This window comes from Nicotiana sylvestris, chromosome 2 (assembly GCF_000393655.2).
Source record: "Nicotiana sylvestris chromosome 2, ASM39365v2, whole genome shotgun sequence".
Taxonomy (NCBI): Eukaryota; Viridiplantae; Streptophyta; class Magnoliopsida; order Solanales; family Solanaceae; genus Nicotiana; species Nicotiana sylvestris.
This window is the reverse complement of record NC_091058.1, coordinates 34,640,335-34,659,760: the sequence shown is the minus strand read 5'-3', so window position 1 is coordinate 34,659,760 and position 19,426 is coordinate 34,640,335. Positions and strand designations below refer to the sequence as shown.

Below are 19,426 nucleotides of genomic sequence, written 5' to 3'. Positions count from 1 at the left end.
CATCTCGTTAGCTACCATGGCAATCGAGGATGATAGCCTCGGGCTTGGAATGCGCTTTCCTTCAGGAATCTTTTCGACGGACACTGTTTCGAAAGTTTGGTAAACTAAAGGTCCTTTATCATCTCTAGCCTCAGCAAATGGAATAGATGAATCTTCATATAGGGATAGATCCTCCTCATCGTGCACAACTATTTATTGCCCGTCCCACTCAATTTTACCATTTGATGTAGAGAAGACGGCAAGTTTTCAAAAGTTTCGTCCACTGGAACATGTTTCGTCACTTTAATGATTTATTTTGTGAGATAATTGACTTTGGGAGATAACGTTCGGAAATTGAATAATGTGTTAGACATTTGACATTGATTATTTGAGGGGTTAACAGGGATAGTTAAAAGGGATTTAATGACTCTTCTGAAAGCTTTGATTCACTTTACCGTGCTTGTTACCTTTCCATTTTGCATAGTTTTCTTTCTCTCTAAATGATTTGGGTGTTCATTTGTTTATTTGCATCTTTTGAATTTATATTTGAACGAATGATTGTTGAGCCATGGGAATGGGGAAAGATTAGCCCATTAGAGATTAAATTTGCTTCCATACTTTAGGATTGGGCTCGGTCAAACAAGTAAAATTAATTGATAAGAAAATGAGCATGATTTAGAATTTTCTTTTATTTTGTCTTATTTAGTTTTCTTTCATTTGTTTATATTATTACATTGTCCGCTAGGAGCATGCAACATCCGGACAGGCAAATTTTAGGTCCTTTCTTTTGTTCGAATTGAGGCGAGAGGTCGTTCCCTTTAGCTTATCTTCAGGGGAATGCCCCTTAGACTTTGTATATATTTTATCCGGGGTATGCTCCGAAGAATTTGTAAATATTTTTTGAAGCCGTGACGAACATCGTGGAGGAATTATAGTATAGGTTAGTTTAGGAATTTAATTTTCATTTTTCTTTTATTAGGTGGGGACAACCTCAAACCTCTTTTGCTATCTTTTTTCCTTTTGTTGTTTCTTACCTCAGCCCGAATATTCCTAAAAGCCAACTAGATCATGTATATATTACGGAACTCGGGGAATGCCTAACACCTTCTCCCCGAGTCAAATGAATCCCCTTACCTAGAATCTTTAGTGCAGTCAGTTTTAGAGCCTAAACGTGTTTTAAAGGAAAATCATTTCTAAAAAAACGGTGACATGGTACACCGAAATTAAATGTCATACGGCGACTTTGAAAAATCCTTCGAAACACCATATTTTGTCACTTTCAATTTTGAAAAAACTTTTGAGCTTTACAAATCTTTTTTATATCCTTAAAAGAGAGTTAGTAAGGTGAAAAAAAGGGATGTGACAACTATAATATTTAATAAATCAAAAAGTCTTCTGATTAAGCTTTTGTAGTAAATATTAAGTACCTAATAATAATATCTAAATATTAAATACATAATAATAATGTCTAATTGTTAATTAAAGCAAATAATATGAAATAAAAATATAAAATAATGACAAAGAAAATGACTGCAAACGAGTTCAATGTTTGTATGTCACTGATATCGCCCAACTATGCCTTATAAAAAGACACGCGGACGTTGCAAATATAATCTGAGTAATTCTACATAGAGTCGAACCACAGGGAATTAACCTATCAATTAATTTTGTCGGACTTACTAAATTCACAGAATCAATTTCCCCAAACTTTGTGATTAACAAGTGATGGTATTTCTAACAACTAAAAACTGAAAATAATTAACAGCTGAAAATTAACTATGCTTGATGTGTAAACAATTGGAATAAGGTCTAAGGTAATGGTTTCCCTCGTTGTTGATTCCCTTGGTTGTATATGTCTTATAACTGTGATTTAGCTGTCTCTATCAATCATGAACTCTCCCGCTATCATAAATCTTTCTTAAGCATTTATGATAATTTACTAGACGCACTCTCTCAAGCTACACTAGCTAGATTCGCATTACAGTTCACTTAGATTGCACCCGAGGTATCGTTATCTCTAATCCAACCTCTAAACCCTCGGTTATGACTCTCGTCTATACTCCGAAAGTGACGTTGTTCAAACAACTACCTAAATATGCACTCTCTCTCAAGCAGATACATACTAAATAGGGACGGATAATTGAGGGCCCTTTCAATTAACCACAATCAAAACGTAGATGAACAAATAGAGATTAACAACCAATTCAAAACTATATTAATATAACAACCAAGTCATCCCCAATGAGTTTCACCAAAACCTTAGATTAAAGTATTTAGTTACTCATGACAATGATAAAAACTACAAAAGATTTCATAGTCATTGATAAAAGAATAAAGTAAGGAGATAAAAAAATCGTTTTCCAAGTTGCCTCCTTGCCTCTCTTGCTTCTTCTCCAAAAAAACTCGAACCCTTCTCTATTGGACATGTTAAACCTTTTATAGTTTATGTGGATTTGCTTGGACTTCCGAAATTGCCCTTTTTAACACATGGCTTCCCCATTTGGACTAGCGCGGGCGCGCTAAGGTCGTGCTACTGCCCACGCTAGTGGGGTTTAATTCTGTTTTGGACTGCTGAACTAGCGCGGGCGCGCTAAGGCCACACTAATGCCCGTACTAGTGGGGGTTTCCACTGCCAACGAGCTTTGTTTTCTTTTTTCGTCCATTAACTCCAATTTTTGCCCGGATCACCATCATAAGTCCTCATTTGATTATTGCACTCCTGTGAAACATAAAAGTCACCATTAGAGCCAATTTTTGCACACACTTACAACAATAAAGCATCCTTAAGTTAGAGCCCGAACGTAGGCCAAACTATATACTTTAGCCTATTATCAACACCCCACACTTAAATCATTGCTAGTACTCGAGCAATCCACTACATCCTACAAGGTTTCTTTTCTAAGCTTTTCCCTTAACGACTCACACCATGAACATTTTACAAAATTTGCAACTAGTAGTGAGCACTTTACCTCAAGAATCAAATATTTCATACCATGTATTATTCGCACTTACTCAAACCACTTTATACGAGCGTCAAGACTTACCTTTCCATTGTGAATCATATGCCCTCACATCACACAAGAGAGTAGTTCCATATACAATGATATTTAGGACAATTAGGAACTAAGATAGAAAAAAAATTCGCTCGCTCTCGAAAAGACATTCATATGCCACAAAGATACACCATAGGCTTGCCCGTAGTGTAGTACTCTACTAATCGAGCCCCACTCAATCTAAGATCAATAGGTCTTTATTTGGTTTTAATGTAGGCTAAGGGATGGGTAGGATATATTTGGATATAGTGACTAACCTCCCTAAGCACTTTTAATACAATTACCTTAAACTTTAAGATCATCATTTTGTCAGCCGACACTCCACCATATTTATTTAAATATCCCCATACATTAGGTACAATTTGTACAAGCTACCACTTATCAATCATTATACAATAATTGTTTTTTTCGTGGTGCTTCTCTTTTTATACCTCAACATTCTGCACCTTTTCTCTATTTCCATGGTTCCACTTCAAAAACCAAACCACCACCCTACACTTTTGCTTTTGCATATTTTCAATACCATTCTAGTGCTTAGTGAGAGGAAAAAAGGTTTAAAAAGTAGGCTATTCAAACAGTTGGGTAAGGTTCACAATGTGGTTGCCAAAGAAACAGGCTTATAGGCTTAACGGGGTTAACTAAGATGTAATGCATTCAGGTGGGTTTACTTTATATGTCTGGCTCAACAAAGAAATGTCTATATCCCTTCTAAAACTGAATGAAGCTACTATTTCGTTTCGCAAACACACAGGGCAAGTTCTAGGCATCAAATGTAAAGCATGGAATACAGTAATACTCACATACACATGGCACATGACTCACTCCGGATTAGTTTATCAAGACATTCTCTTTTTGAGTTTTCAAGTTAGGTACAAACATACAATTTTTAAGGTACTCAAACAAGATTCAACCCTTGGAGCTAAGCGTTACACTCTGGTGTCTATCGTGTTCAGGTGTAGAAACGCTAACGGTTTTTTTTTCCTTCTTCGATTTTTTTACTCGTAGTCCATTAACCTAACCTAAAACAAAAACAAAAACTACCTATACCTGGTTCAAGATAAACCCTTGGAAAAGAACCGTGATCCAAAGAAAAACCAAGGGGGGAGTTGTTACACTACCTAAAAATAAAATAATAAAAAAAATCTTTTTGTATTTTCTCTAGACTAACTTCCCTCAAGAAAATTGTCTAAAGGATCCGTCATTCGGAAGAGTCTCTATATTCCATATTTTATATATATATTTACACGATTTAGTCCCTCAAGAACCCCATCGAAAGAGATCAGTAGTCAGGACAAGTCATTTACTATTTTCACTTACCTAATGACTATTGTTCTAACACCAACACAATCAAAGCAAGACAAAACAACCAAAGCAAAACAGTTAATTGTTACAATTACAAACATACAATGAAGTATCCATATCCCCACCCCACACTTAAATTGAGGACATGTCCTCATGGCCAATAAATCAAAAGAAGGGAAAGGGAACTTCCTTGACTGCTCAATCCTGGTCGGAGACAGAGCCGGCGTTGATATTGCACACTCGACCCAATGCACGGAGCCAACCCATGATGCGTTTTTCTGATTTCTTCTGCTGGGTGGCCATCTTATCAACACGAGTCCCCAGGTTAGTTACTGAGGTTCGTATTTCAGCTATCTCCTGCTTCATGCGGTCTAACCGCTGTCCCTGACTGGATCTAGACGGGCCTGCAGCATCATCAACCTGTGGTTGAGCGGGCTTCTCATCACCTACCATCTCCACACCATCGGCTACCTGTTGTTGTTCCTCCTCCTCCGCGTCATCACCATTATTAGAATCATGTCCAATCAATTCCTCGGATGCTACCACTTTCTTGCCTGTGGTGACCCTCTCAGTCGTGAAAGGATTTACCACAGGAACTCGGCCATCTAAAGCAAGGTTGCTCGGCACATTGGCTTGAAGGCACAACCAGGTGACAAGAGACGGGTAGTATAACCCATAGTGTTGAACCCGGACCCGCTGGAACATTTCATCGTGTATGACTTTGGCCATGTCAAATGGGGTATTATTCATGAAGCACCAAATTAGGCACCCTTGAGGGATGTTCACCTCTGACAGATTCTTGGAGGGTAGGAGTCTGCAATTGATAAGGTACAACCAGCATTTGGCCTCAAACTTGAGGGTCGAGGAGTGGATCTTATTTCCATATTTGTACCACTGTAGAGTGGCTCCTGGTTGACAAATGGTATCAGTGAATGTGGACCAGGAAGTATGTTTGCCACTGTATGATTGGTATGCATCCACGTACCCCTGATCTGGTGGAGGAAGCCTGTATAGAGTCCGGATAGTCTCCAAAGAAGCATTGACCGGTCTTTTGTGCACTGTGACTCTGTAGTCATCATGTTCCGGTAGGTTTGCATAGAATTCTCTAATAAGCATGACATTTGCAGTGATAGGCTCCTCAAAGAATATGTCCAGGTGTCGCCACCTCAACTCGAATGGTATATTGGGGCAGGCAGTCCCCAGTGCAATGGGATCCATGGCCTGTTCCGGCACAATTGTTTTGGCCTCTTTTTTGTTAAACATGTCCTGTGCCTTGGCGGACACGAACTTTTGACTATTGAAGGGCCTTGTATCAACCGACTTTCGAGGCCTTCCCCCAGTGTTGGCTGTAGCCGGGCAGCTAGATAAGGAACCTGTTGCTTGGCGTTTACAAGGAGCCATGGTACCTGCAAATAGGCCAACGTCAGTTCTATTCAATCGGGTGACCAAAATGTGGCTACTCAGAATTCACCCCGGAATGGTCACAATACTTCCTCCAAAGAGGAATTTTAACAAACACATGGTGGCCAATGGTTAATTTTAAGCCCCAACTATCCCTTCAACACAAGGAACACCACCACAATAACCCAATAAACACACCACACATCCACAATTTGTATGTTTTCAATTTTCAGCCCGTACTAACATATGTTTCTACCTAGAATAAGACTACATTCTACTATACAAAGTAAAAAGAAACAAGAAAATGAAATTAGAGAACTACAACAAAATTAAAGGAAGAATTGCATACCAGTAGAGGGAATGAGAGCAAAAGTGGAGGGATTGAGGAAGAAAGGGAAGGTGGTGCTGTAAATGGTTGGGTATGGAGGAGGGGGAGTGGAGGAATAGATGAAGAAGAAGAAGAAGAGAGGGTTTAGGTGTTAGGTTATCGTGTGAGAGGAGGGGAGATTGGGGGAATTAAGAGGGGCGGGGAGGGTATGTGGTAAGTTAAAAGGGTTAAAGGAATAAAAAAGAAAATAAAATAAAATAAAAAAATTAGGCGGAACTTACCTGGACTAGCGCGCTGGCTTAGCGCGGCCGCGCTAGTTCAATGACGCGAGGTAGTTTGAAACCCAACTAGCGCGGGCTGCGCGCTGGCTTAGCGCGGCCGCACTAGTTGGTTAATGTTGAGGCAGTGTGAAACCCAACTAGCGCAGGCTGTGCGCTGGCTTAGCGCGGCCGCGCTAGTTAGTTAAATCTGAGGTGTTTTTTTTAATACATGAAGTTACATACTACATTTAACAACACATTCATAGGTTACCTCCCACGCAGCGCCTGATTTAACGTCGCGACACAACGCAAGTATTTGATCATCACTCCTCATTCGCATACTGGGTTCTTTCAAATTGATCACCACAGTATCCCTTTTTTCTTCAGCTATTCCAAGGTAATGTTTCAACCTTTGCCCATTTACTGTGAACTTATTTGTCCCATATTCTGATTCGATCTCTACAGCTCCACTTGCGAACATTTGCACCACTTTGAATGGTCCTGACCATCGGGACTTTAACTTACCCGGAAACAATCTCAACCTTGAATTATACAATAATACCTTGTCACGGGGTTTGAAATTTCTGTCCATAATGTGCTTGTCATGCAGCCTCTTCATTCTTTCCTTATAGAGCCTCATGCTTTCAAAGGCTTGATATCTAAATTCCTCCAAAACTCTGTTAGTCGATTTTCTCCAGCTGCATTGGGGTCCATGTTCAATTGCTTTAGTGCCCACCAAGCTCGATGTTCTAGCTTCACAGGCAGGTGACAGGCCTTTCCAAATACCAACTTGTATGGTGTTTTGAATGCAGTCCTATAGGCCCAAAGTGCATCATAAGCTTCTTTGCCCAATCAGTTCTTTTGGCGTTCACAGTCTTGGTTAGCACACTTTTTATCTCTCTGTTGAACACTTCAACCTGCCCACTAGTTTGCGGATGATAAGGGGTAGCCACCTTGTGGCGTACATCATACTTTTCAAGCAATTTCTCGAAGGCTCTGTTACAGAAGTGAGTGCCTCCATCACCGATGATCGCTCTTGGTGTCCCAAATCGGGTGAATATGTTCTTTTTCAAAAATCCTACCACGACTCTTACATCATTAGTGGGCAACGCTGCAGCTTCTACCCATTTAGACACGTAATCCACAGCAACAAGTATGTACTTATTGCCAAATGAGCTGACGAAGGGACCCATGAAGTCAATCCCCCAAACATCAAACACATCTACCTCTTGAATCGGGTTCATGGGCATCTCATGGCGACGAAAAATGTTCCTGGTTCGCTGACATTCATCACAGCCCTTCACCCATAGGTGTGCATCTCTAAACACTGTTGGCCAAAAGAACCCGGCCTCTAGCACTTTCGCAGTTGTCCTGACCCCTCCAAAATGTCCTCCATATGCTGATGCGTGATAAGCCTGCAAAAGAGAAAATTGTTCTATCTCGGGGACACATCTCCGGATCATATTATCAACACATAGTCTAAACAAATAAGGCTCGTCCCAATAATACATGCGGTAATCACAATAAAACTTTTTCTTCTGGACAGGTGAAAGGTCATAGGGAACTATACCACAGGTCAGGTAATTTGCAAAGTCTGCATACCCTGGCGCTTCCTCAAGACTAGCTGCGAGCAGCTGCTCGTCTGGAAAGGTTTCCAGAATCTCTTCGACCTTGACTGCTTTTTCAGCTCTCTCAAGTCATGATAGATGATCAGCGACTTGATTTTCTGTGCCCTGGTCACGAATTTCGAGGTCAAATTCTTGCAACAGCAGCACCCAACGAATCAGGAACGGCTTAGACTCCTTCTTCTCAATCAAGTACCTGAGAGCTGCATGGTCAGTGTATACAATTACCTTGAAGCCAATCAGATATGATCTGAACTTGTCAAAATCAAACACCGCCGCCAACATCTCCTTCTCCGTCACAGTGTAATTGAGTTGTGCACCACTTAGCGTTCTATTTGCATAGTAAATCGGGTGCATCAGCTTATCCTTACGCTGCCCCAAAACTGCTCTTATGGCATAGTCACTTGCGTCACACATGAGCTCAAATGGTTGCTCCCAGTTGGGTGCAACAATGATGGGTGCAATCACCAACCTCTTCTTCAGTTCCTCAAATGCCAACCTGCAATCATTAGAAAACACAAATGGCTGATCCTTTTTAAGGAGTTTGCATAATGGATTAACAATTTTGGAAAAATCTTTTATGAATCGCCGGTAGAACCCGACGTGTCCCAGGAAACTTCTCACTGCCTTAACTGAAGTGGGCGGTGGTAACTTTTCAATCACGTCAACCTTAGCATGGTCTACCTCAATTCCTTTACTGGACACTCGATGTCCTAAGACTATCCCTTCCTGTACCATAAAATGACACTACTCCCAGTTTAGCACTAAATTTGTCTCCACACATCTTTTGAGCACTCTTTTTAAGTTGTGAAGATAGTCTTCGAATGAATCTCCTACCACGGAGAAATCATCCATAAAGACCTCCACCATGTTTGCGAAAATGGCTAACATACACCGTTGAAATGTGTCCGGTGCATTGCAAAGCCTAAAAGGCATTCTCCGAAAGGCGAAGATGTCATACGGACAAGTGAAGGATGTTTTCTCTCTATCTTCGGGGGCTATTGATATCTGATTGTACCCCGAATATCCATCTAAGAAACAGAAGTGCGATCACCCAGCTAGCCTGTCCAACATTTGGTCAATGAAAGGCAAGGGGAAGTGGTCCTTCCGGGTGGTTGTGTTCAATTTTCGGTAGTCCATGCAAATCCGCCTTCTCGTGACTGTACGAGTTGAGATCAACTCATTGTTCTCATTATGCACAACAGTCATTCTCCCCTTTTTCGGCAAACATTGGATAGGGCTGACCCAATTGCTATCAGAGATGGGGAAGATGATTCCCGCATCTAACCATTTGATCACTTCCTTCTTTACTACCTCTTTCATGTTCGGGTTAAGCCTTCGTTGATGTTCTCTGGAAGGTTTGTGCCCTTCTTCCAAGAGAATCTTATGCATACAAAAGGCTGGGCTGATACCCTTTATGTCTGCCATGGTCCAGCCAATGGCAGTCTTACTTTCCTGCAGTACCCATAAGAGCTATTCTACCTGCACATCTAGCAAACTGGATGATATAATAACAAGCAAAGTAGAATCAGGGCCTAAGAAAACATACCTGAGGTGATCTGGGAGTGGCTTCAGCTCCATCTTGGGTGGTTCCTCTATTGATGGCTTTGCTGGAGGTGTAGCCCTTTTTTCTAACTCAAGGGACTCGAACTGAGTTTCCCTTGTCCAGAATCCTTGGCCCTCAAGTGCCATGACCTATTCAGCTAACCCTTCACCATCCATCTCTTCTAAATTTGTCAGACATGCCTCTAATGGATCATTAACAGTCAGGGTCACATCATCTTCTTGCAGGATCACATCTACTGCCTCCAATAGAGAGCAATTAGCATATTCACTGGGTCTCCTCATAGATTGATGAACATTGAATATGACTTCTTCATCGTTCAGTCTCATTTTTAATTCCCCAGTCTCACAATCGATCAATGCTCTTCCAGTGGCCAAAAATGGTCTACCCAAAATGAGAGGTATCTCCTCATCTACCTGACAATCCAGAATAACAAAGTCTGCAGGGAACACGAACTTCCCCACTTGCACCAACACATCATTAAGAATATCAGTTGGCCTTTTCACCGTGCGGTCAGCCAGCTGTAGCAGCATCAAAGTCGGCCAAGCTCTGCCAATGCCCAATTTGGTGTACACAGCCAGCGGCATCAGATTTATGCTGGCTCCCAAATCACATAATGCCTTTGCAAAGGCATAACTCTCAATTGTGCATGGAATAGTGAAGCTACCTGGATCAGACATCTTTTAAGCCATCGGTCTCGTCACTACTGCGATGCAGGTCTATGTCAGAGTCACAGTGGAAAGATCCTGAAAATCAAACTTCCGTGACATTAGATCCTTCATCATCTTTGCATAACCGGACATCTCCCTCAAGGCATCCTTCAAAGGAATATTCAACTGAATTTGACGCAGCATCTCCATTAATTTCTTGTATTGGTCTGACTTCTTTTGTCTTACCAATCTTTAAGGGAAGGGTGCAGGTATCACCCTTTGTGCACTGCTTGATGGCTTCTCTCTGTTGGAATTTTCTGGCACAAGAGGTGCCACCTATTCTGCAGCTTGCTCATTCATCTTATCTTTGCCTTTTTCCTCATGACTCTGTTCAACCACCATTTCAGTAAGTTCTGTTGGTTCCTCTACCTCTAATGGAACTGGAGTGACTGGTGTACTCTCCTTACTGGCTTGTATAATCTCCTGCTCTCTATCTAAATCTCTCCCATTCCAGAGACTTACTGCCATCAGCTGATTCAGGTTTTGCTCCTTGGGGTTTATCTTTGTGTCCGCAGGAAAGGTTCCTTGAGGGCGGTTGTTTAAAGCCGTGGACAGTTGTCCCAGCTGCGTTTCAATGTTCTTTATAGCTGAATCATGCACTGCCAACTTTTCCTGCACTTTATTATTTGTCCCAATGAGTTGCTGAAGCATGCCCCTGATTTCCATCATGTTGTTATCTTGCAGCTGAGGAGGTGGTTGATATGTTAATTGATGCTGATTTTGCTGAGGATAGCCCTGTGGTTTCTAATATGGTACTGGCACCAATTGGCCTTGAGAGTGCATACCCTCAGGCTGTTGCACGTTTGGCTTGTACTACTGATTTTGTGGCGGTCTCCACTACTGTCCTCCTTGTCTCTGACCCCCAAAGTTGTTGACATAATTCATATCTTCTCTTGCCCCTTGATTTTCACCTTCTCCGCTCCATGAACACACATAAGACTGATTAATACAAGGTGTACACAGTCCTCCATTTGTTGTATCAACAATGTATACCTGTTTTGTGCCCATCTCATCAATCTTCTTTGTCAGTATGCTCATCTGGGTCATGAGTGTGGCCATGTTCTTTCCATGCAAATTATTTGGGTCAAGAGGAACTAAATGCACTATGGGTGCAAGTGTTGTACCTCTAGTCATCCACCCCGAATTTTGTGACATCTTATCAAGAAGGACTTTGCAGTCGGTGAATGTCTTACTCAAAAATGCACCTCCAGCTGAAGCATCCACATTTGCCTTTAGATTGTCAGCTAACCCCATGTAGAATCTCTGGCCGAGCATCTGGTCTGGAATGCCATGATGAGGACACTTCACCAGCATCCCTTTAAATTTCTCCCATGTTTCTTGCAAGGTTTCAGTCGGTTGCTGCTTGTATTGCAATATTTTATCAATGTGCCTAGCAGTCTTGTTGGGCGGGTAGAAATTATTCAGGAACTGCTTTACTAATTCCTCCCAGGTGACAATGGAATTGATTGGGAGCGAATTCAGAGCTTCCCCAGTCACAAAGAATGGGAACCACAATAGTTTGATAGCTTCTGGGGTCACATTTGGCTACCTTTGAGTCATACATATTGACAGGAAATTTTTCAAATGTTGCTGAGGGTCCTCAATGTGTGACCCGGAGAACAGTCCCTTATTCTGCAGCAGATGCAGCATGTTGTTAGTGATCTGGAATGTCTCCGCTTGAATTGCGGGCACAGCTATGGCAATTGCCAGGTTATCAACTGTGGGTTGTGCCCAGTCATAAAGTGCAGCTTCGAGCACAAGAGGTGCCACTACTCTGACGTTGGGGTTTGCTGGCGGATCCTCAACGTTTCCAATGACGTTTTATGTGTTACCCATATCAAATTCGAGCTGGTGTGGTTGTTGGGATTGTTGGTTTCTCTTGTTGGCGCGGTTCAATGCCCTGAATGTTTCTCGGGGTCTGAGAGTCCTTCTAGCAGTTCTCCAGTCCTCAAAGAATTTCTAGGCATACACCTGAATTCCACAAGAATTCAAACGTTAGAATTTCAATGAAAAGATTGGGTATAGAGAAAACTGACAATACTACGAATTTTGTTTTGTACTTCTTTCAAATGTAATTGACAACACCGTTAATTCCCCGGCAACGACGCCAAAATTTGATATCGCCCAACTATGCCTTATAAAAAGACACGTGGACGTTGCAAATATAATATGAGTAATTTTACCCAGAGTCGAACCACAGGGAATTAATCTATCAATTACTTTTTTCGGACTTACTAAATTCACAGAATCAATTTTCCCAAACTTTGTGATTAACAAGTGATGGTATTTCTAACAGCTAAAAACTGAAAATAATTAACAGCTGAAAATTAACTATGCTTGATGTGTAAACAATTGGAATAAGATCTAAGGTAATGGTTTCCCCCGTTGTTGATTCCCTTGGTTGTATATGTCTTATAACTGTGATTTAGCTGTCTCTATCAATCATGAACTCTCCAGCTATCATAAATCTTTCTCAAACATTTATGATAATTTACTAGACGCACTCTCTCAAGCTACGCTAGCTAGATTCGCATTACAGTTCACTTAGATTGCACCCGAGGTATCGTTATCTCTAATGCAACCTCTAAACCCTCGGTTATGACTCGCGTCTATACTCCGAAAGTGACGTTGTTCAAACAACTACCTAAATATGCACTCTCTCTCAAGCAGATACATACTAAATAGGGACGGATAATTGAGGGCCCTTTCAATTAACCACAATCAAAACATAGATGAACAAATAAAGATTAACAACCAATTTAAAACTATATTAATATAACAACCAAGTCATCCCCAACGGGTTTCACCAAAACCTTAGATTAAAGTATTTAGCTACTCATGACAACGATAAAAACTACAAAAGATTTCATAGTCATTGATAAAAGAATAAAGTAAGGAGATAAAAAAAATCGTTTTCCAAGTTGCCTCCTTGCCTCTCTTGCTTCTTCTCCAAAAAACTCGGAACCCTTCTCTATCGGACATGTTAAACCTTTTATAGTTTATGTGAATTTGCTTGGACTTCCGAAATTGCCCTTTTTAACACATGGCTTCCGCATCTGGACTAGTGCGGGCGCGCTAAGGCCGCGCTACTGCCCGCACTAGTGGGGTTTAATTCTGTTTTTGACTGCTGACTAGCGCGGGCACGCTAAGGCCGCGCTAATGTCCGCGCTAGTGGGGTTTTCCACTGCAAACGAGCTTTGTTCCCTTTTTTCGTCCATTAACTCCAATTTTTGCCCGGATCACCATCATAAGTCCTCATTTGATTATTGCACTCCTGTGAGACATAAAAGTTACCATTAAAGCCAATTTTTGCATTATTTACTCACTTACAACAGTAAAGCATCCTTAAGTTAGAGCCCAAACGTAGGCTAAACTATACATTTTAGCCTATTATCAGTCACTATTTACAGGATCAAAGATCAATCAAGCTTCTAGATTCCGCAATACCAAACAGTACACTAACATCTAACGGGAAATTCTTCTTCCTCTTTCTTCCTGTTATCAAGAAGATTGGCTTTGCCTGTTGCAAATAAGGGGACGTCAACAACGAGTAGATATAACGTACGGTTTTGATCACAGAAAACTCCATAATCATAACTAATTAATTAGAAAAAGTCATCTAAAAATCCAGATAATTTTGTTATATTTATTATCAAGAGACTGGCCTGCATTTTGGAAATTTGGCATATCTACCAACATTTCGTTTGTCCAGCTAAATCTTTATCGTACATAAGAACATTACGAAGCCAGACTTACATTACCTCCTCATTCATCATTTCATCTCTAGACTTATGGATGATGCAAAGAAGAAAAGATACACATTCGAACACTCAAAACTCACCCAAAGGAAAAAAAAAACAATTTCAAATTTACATTTTCTTGCAATATTCCAAATAGAGACTCATGTCGTCTCTTATTATAATTGATCTAGACTAGTGGGACTACAAACTTCAAGCCACTAACAAGTCCTACTGTGCTTTATTTTTATTCTTAAAAAAGACAGCAAAAAAAAAAAAAGGATGGTTTCAAGAAGCTTGTGGTTTCTTCTCAATAATGGGTCTCCAATTCACATCAACACCTTTATCTTCATCCACAGGTTTTCCTCCTGGTTCTTTAGCCAACTTCTTCCTAAGTTCTTTCTCATCTTCCACCATAATTTCATCTTGAACATTATCTGGATCTACATCTCCCACCACTTTTTCTTTCATCTCTTCAGCAGTATCCTCAATTGCCTTCCAAGCATCTTGAGCTGTTTCCTTTGCTTTATCCTTCACTTCTTTCGCCTTATCAGCCATTTCAGATACCTTACCACCCCTTTCACTGCTCCCGTAGTTCCTGTCGTGCCTCCACCGTGGTGGTTCCGACGACTCCTCTGTTGCAATATATCCTCCCTTTTAATATATTTCCATATGCATGCATAGATCACAGCATAAATAAGCATGTGCCTTTGTTTGGAAATCTAAAGAATTAAGTACTAATGACGTAGAGTTAATTTCACAAATAGCTAGCCATCCAACTTTCGATTTGTCAAATTTAATATATTTTGATGCTTTTAGTTTCTATTCTCTACAACATAGAAGGATAGTCACTTAGTTTTCTGTTAAAAAAAATGTAATTTTTATAGCTAAGGTACACCATATCGAAAGTTACAAGTTGTATGATCATCCGTACAAATAACCCTACTAAACATCTCCCTAAGCCTTGTAAATAAGCCGGATCCAGAATTTAACATATTAATTGATAAACGAAAAATGTATATTTTGAAAAGTGCTAAATATATAGTCTAAACGTGCTGCATATGCTAGATCCTACAACGTAACTTGGTTCAGTAAATTTTGTGCTACATCAAAGCTAGTATAGAAAAGACTTACCTTCCAGATTTGACGACCGATAAAGACAGAAAAGGCTCGATGTGGGAAGGCCTTGGAGAGGTTGAAGATTGATTTTTTGGTTAAGGACGCCATTTGTTATTTTTCTTCTTCCTTTGCAACTTTTGCTTGGTCAGTTACTTTTTTGGTTATTGAACTGAATGTAGTTAAGATGATTTCCGAGACTTTTAACTCCTTTTCTTCACGGCATTCTCGAGAATTACTGCATGAAGGAAGGGGTTGGTGTCTCTTGAAACTGCCACGTTTAGATGTCGATGTGACACGTAGTTGCTATCTTTTAACACGTGTACAGTTCCCACGTTAATTTTTGGCACTAGTGCCACAACTAACAACGGACACCATTTTGCAAGATTGCACTTCTGCTTCTTCCTTCTATTAGTGGCAGTTAGCCCGTGCTTAGCACAGGCCCAATCCAAAACTTGAACTAATTTATATTGTTATGTGGAAATGTAAAGTTTGGCGCACTATTTAATACTTCCTCGTGTTCACTTTAATTCATTTTTTATCCTTTTTTATAGTTCACAATATTTAATTTTTCAGATATCAAGAAAAGATTAATTTTTCTTCTTTTTTTTTTTCAAAGTTGACTTTGGAATAAAAAGCCTAAGAGTATTTGTTATATTTTTAATTAATAAATTAAAATTAATATGGTCATATTGTTAATTAATGCTAAAAGATGAATTCTATAATATATGAAAACAAACAAAAATTAAATTAAAATAGATCGGAGAAGTATGTGGTTTTCATGGCATATAAACAACTTCAATTACATGTGTTCCTTATTAATTATCTCAATTAATATCGCCCTTTTGAGTAACCCCAAATAATAGTGAATACTACCTCCATTTTAATATGATCATATTGAGTGCATGTGGAGTTGTAGGCCTAAATTAAACATAAATCTTTAATTTAATTTGAATGTACTTCATTTTAGTAATTTTTTAGATTCTTTTTTACTTACTAATTCTACATATTTGCTGAGAAATAAAAAAATTAGATAACCAAGAATTTCAATTGCACTCCACATTATGAAATTCTTGTTAAATCAAGTTATTTAAGATGGAAAATTGAGATTTTAAATTGATAGAACAAAAATATTTTCACAGTCTAGATTACGTGATTCTTCTTATCAATTTCATATTGAGTTTCCCATTTCTGCTATATATACAAAGAATAGTAAATAATATATTTCAACAACACGATAGCAACAACCACAACTTACATTTAAATGTAAGGTGACACCTGAATTTATAAGTACACTAGTAAAAATATTATTTGGTCCTTCAGTAGAAATAATATTATTTTTATAATGCACTAATTAATTTTTTTTCACAAGGGCTTCTCACTACAGTCAAAGCTATGGGTTCTCCCGATGTGTAAAGATGTCATGCATTAGAGAAAAATATACACAATCATAACTTGTCAAAGGAGCGAATTATTTCATTTAAGATAAAGTTTACTAATAATTCCATAATCAAATATGATACACATGGCATTTCTTGCTATTTCCAAAATACTTGATACTCCATAAAAGAAAGAAAAAATAGTAGTTCGTTCTTTTATCTACTTCAATTTAATCTTCTCAACAACCATTCATAAGCGATGATATATTATTTTGTTATTCATTTTACAATCTGCTCTTCAAGACGTAATTCTGTTAACTCATGATTTGTAAGAATACTCCACTAACATACTTAAAATATGAGAAGTACATCAAATAAGCATAAGGGTGAGATATCTATTATTGGTCATACAATCTAAACCATTCCTGAAATATTTGTAAAGTTCTTTCCTTCTTTTTGTGTTGTATGTTAAAATTTCTTATGACATTTTAAAGTACCAAATAATTCGTGTAGATTTTCAAATAGGATCAATTCTAATAGCAAAAGAAAATAAGTCTTAGTGTTATTCTCCACTTTGCACAAGAAATTTCCGAAGAGAATAAAAATTAAGCTCAAATATTTTATTGATTTAGTCAAACCAAGTAAACTCAATTGACCTTAAAATAATTGTCCACCTTCTTTCTCTAAGAAATAAATTTAATCAAAATTAAAGCGGAGAAAATACAAATTCAAAAAGACTAGGAATAGAATTCAAAAGGCTTTCAATTTTAGAAAGCTAGGCACATATATCAAAAACCCAAAAGGGAACCGTATATTGCATCAGTTTTCCAAACGTAAAATTTATCAACTCAAAAGATGTTATAAAATATAACCCAAAATAATAATATAGAACAAGCAAAACAAACTAAGAGATACAGATAGAAAGAGAGGAAGAGAGATCCTTATTTCTTCTTCAATTGTGTGTATTTTCCTATCTATTACAAGGCCTTTATATAGGCATAAAAAGTGAAAAAAATATGTCATGGAATATGTTATTGAATATGTCATTAAGCATTTGAGATGAAGATCATGGAAGAAGAGTAGACATCCACCATAATGTGATATTTATCATAACACTCCCCCTTGGATGTCCAAAGATAATGTGCCGCGTTAAAACCTTATTAGGAAAAAAAACTCTATGAAAAAAAAAATTCTAGTGAAGGAAAAAGAGTACACATGTTTAGATATACGCCTTTTGGTTGTCTTGTTAAAAACCTTGCAAGGAAAACCCAGTGGGACAAAACCTTGTAAGGGAAAAAGAGTACAACGCGTATTAACTCCCCCTGATGAGAGCATCAACTCACATCCTTGAGTCTTCACATCCAAATTTTGTACACCAGTTTCTTGAAGGTTGATGTTGGTAGAGATTTGGTGAACAAATCCGCCATATTATCACTTGAACGAATTTGCTGCACATTGATATCATCATTCTTTTGAAGATCATGTGTAAAAAATAACTTTGGGGAAATGTGGTTTGTCCTATCTCCTTTTATGAATCCTCCCTTCAATTGGGCTATGCATGCTGCATTGTCTTCATACATAATTGTGGGTAGTTTTTCACATTTCAAACCACATTTGTCTCGGATAAGATGTATTATAGACCTCAACCAAATACATTCTCGACTTGCTTCATGAATAGCAATTATCTCAGCATGATTAGAAGAAGTAGCCACGATTGATTGCTTAGTCGATCGCCAAGATATGGCAGTGCCGCCACATGTAAACACATAACCTGTTTGAGATCGAGCCTTATGCGGGTCAGATAAATACCCAGCATCGGCATAACCAACAAGATCGGGATTGCAATCATTGCCATAAAATAAGCCCATATCGGTAGTCCCTTTTAGATATCGCAATATGTGTTTGATCCCATTCCAGTGTCTCCTTGTAGGAGCAGAGCTATATCTTGCTAAGACATTAACCGAAAAAGTTATGTCAGGCCTTGTAGTGTTAGCAAGATACATTAGTGCACCAATTGCACTAAGATATGGTACTTCAGGACCAAGAAGCTCTTCATTCTTTTCTTGAGGTCGAAACGGGTCCTTATTCACATCAAGTGATCGAACAATCATCGGAGTACTTAATGGATGTGCTCCATCCATGTAAAACCGTTTCAATACCTTTTTAATGTAGGCAGATTGATGAACAAAAATCCCATTTGTCAAATGTTCAATTTGCAAACCGAGACATAATTTTGTCTTTCCGAGATCTTTCATCTCGAATTCCTTCTTTAAATAATCAGTTGCCTTTTGGAGTTCTGTAGGAGTTCCAATAAGGTTTATGTCATCAACATATACGGCAAGTACAACAAATTCCGATGTTGTTTTCTTTATAAAAACACATGGACAAATGACATCATTTATATAACCCTCCTTTAATAAATACTCACTAAGACGGTTATACCACATTCTTCCTGATTGCTTTAGACCATACAAAGAACTTTGCAATTTGATTGAAAATGTTTCCCGAAAATTTGAATTCTGTGTGTTAGGCATTTTAAATCCCTCGGGAATTTTCATGTATATCTCATTATCAAGTGAGCCGTAAAGGTAGGATGTAACTACATCCATTAAATGCATGTCAAGCTTTTCATGGACAACAAAACTAATGAGATAACGGAATGTTATAGCATCCATAACAGGAGAATATGTCTCTTCATAATCGACACCAGGCCTTTGTGAAAATCCTTGTGCAACAAGGCGTGCCTTATATCTTTGTACCTCATTTTTCTCATTCCTTTTGCGTACAAAGACCCATTTGTAGCCAACACGCTTAACACCATTAGGTGTTTGGACTACAGGCCCAAAAACTTCACGTTTTGCAAGTGAACTTAACTCTAATTGGATTGCTTCTTGCCATTTTGGCCAATCAAGTCTTTGTTGACATTCTCCAACAGATTAAGGTTCAAGATCCTCACTTTCTTGCATAATGCT

The 19,426-nt window shown here is 38.9% G+C and overlaps 2 protein-coding genes and 1 non-coding gene across 3 annotated transcripts; 1 reads left to right on the top strand and 2 right to left on the bottom strand.

Moving 5' to 3' along the window:
- Positions 1-9,643: 9,643 nt before the first annotated feature.
- On the bottom strand, positions 9,644-10,192 carry LOC138884182 (uncharacterized). The gene has a single exon (XM_070165208.1). It carries the CDS (start codon positions 10,190-10,192, stop codon positions 9,644-9,646), a length of 549 nt encoding a protein of 182 aa, XP_070021309.1.
- A 1,315-nt stretch (positions 10,193-11,507) lies between these two features.
- LOC138886693 (small nucleolar RNA R71) lies at positions 11,508-11,614 on the top strand. The gene has a single exon (XR_011405736.1). It is a non-coding gene; the product is annotated as a small nucleolar RNA R71 (small nucleolar RNA).
- Positions 11,615-13,892: 2,278 nt separating this feature from the next.
- On the bottom strand, positions 13,893-15,262 carry LOC104236720 (uncharacterized). The gene is made up of 2 exons (XM_009790704.2): positions 15,094-15,262; positions 13,893-14,613 (listed from the first exon to the last, which is right to left on the bottom strand). Exons 1-2 carry the CDS (start codon positions 15,184-15,186, stop codon positions 14,248-14,250), a joined length of 459 nt encoding a protein of 152 aa, XP_009789006.1. The 5' UTR covers positions 15,187-15,262; the 3' UTR covers positions 13,893-14,247.
- Between the last annotated feature and the right edge of the window lie 4,164 nt (positions 15,263-19,426).

What these genes read in the sequence shown, in the direction of transcription:
- LOC138884182 (XM_070165208.1), bottom strand. Translation starts at nt 10,192, where the DNA reads ATGTCTGATCCAGGTAGCTTCACTATTCCATGCACAATTGAGAGTTAT.
- LOC104236720 (XM_009790704.2), bottom strand. Translation starts at nt 15,186, where the DNA reads ATGGCGTCCTTAACCAAAAAATCAATCTTCAACCTCTCCAAGGCCTTC. An exon ending in TCGGTCGTCAAATCTGGAAG is followed by an intron (nt 14,614 to 15,093) that starts GTAAGTCTTTTC and finishes ATATATTAAAAG; the next exon opens with GGAGGATATATTGCAACAGA.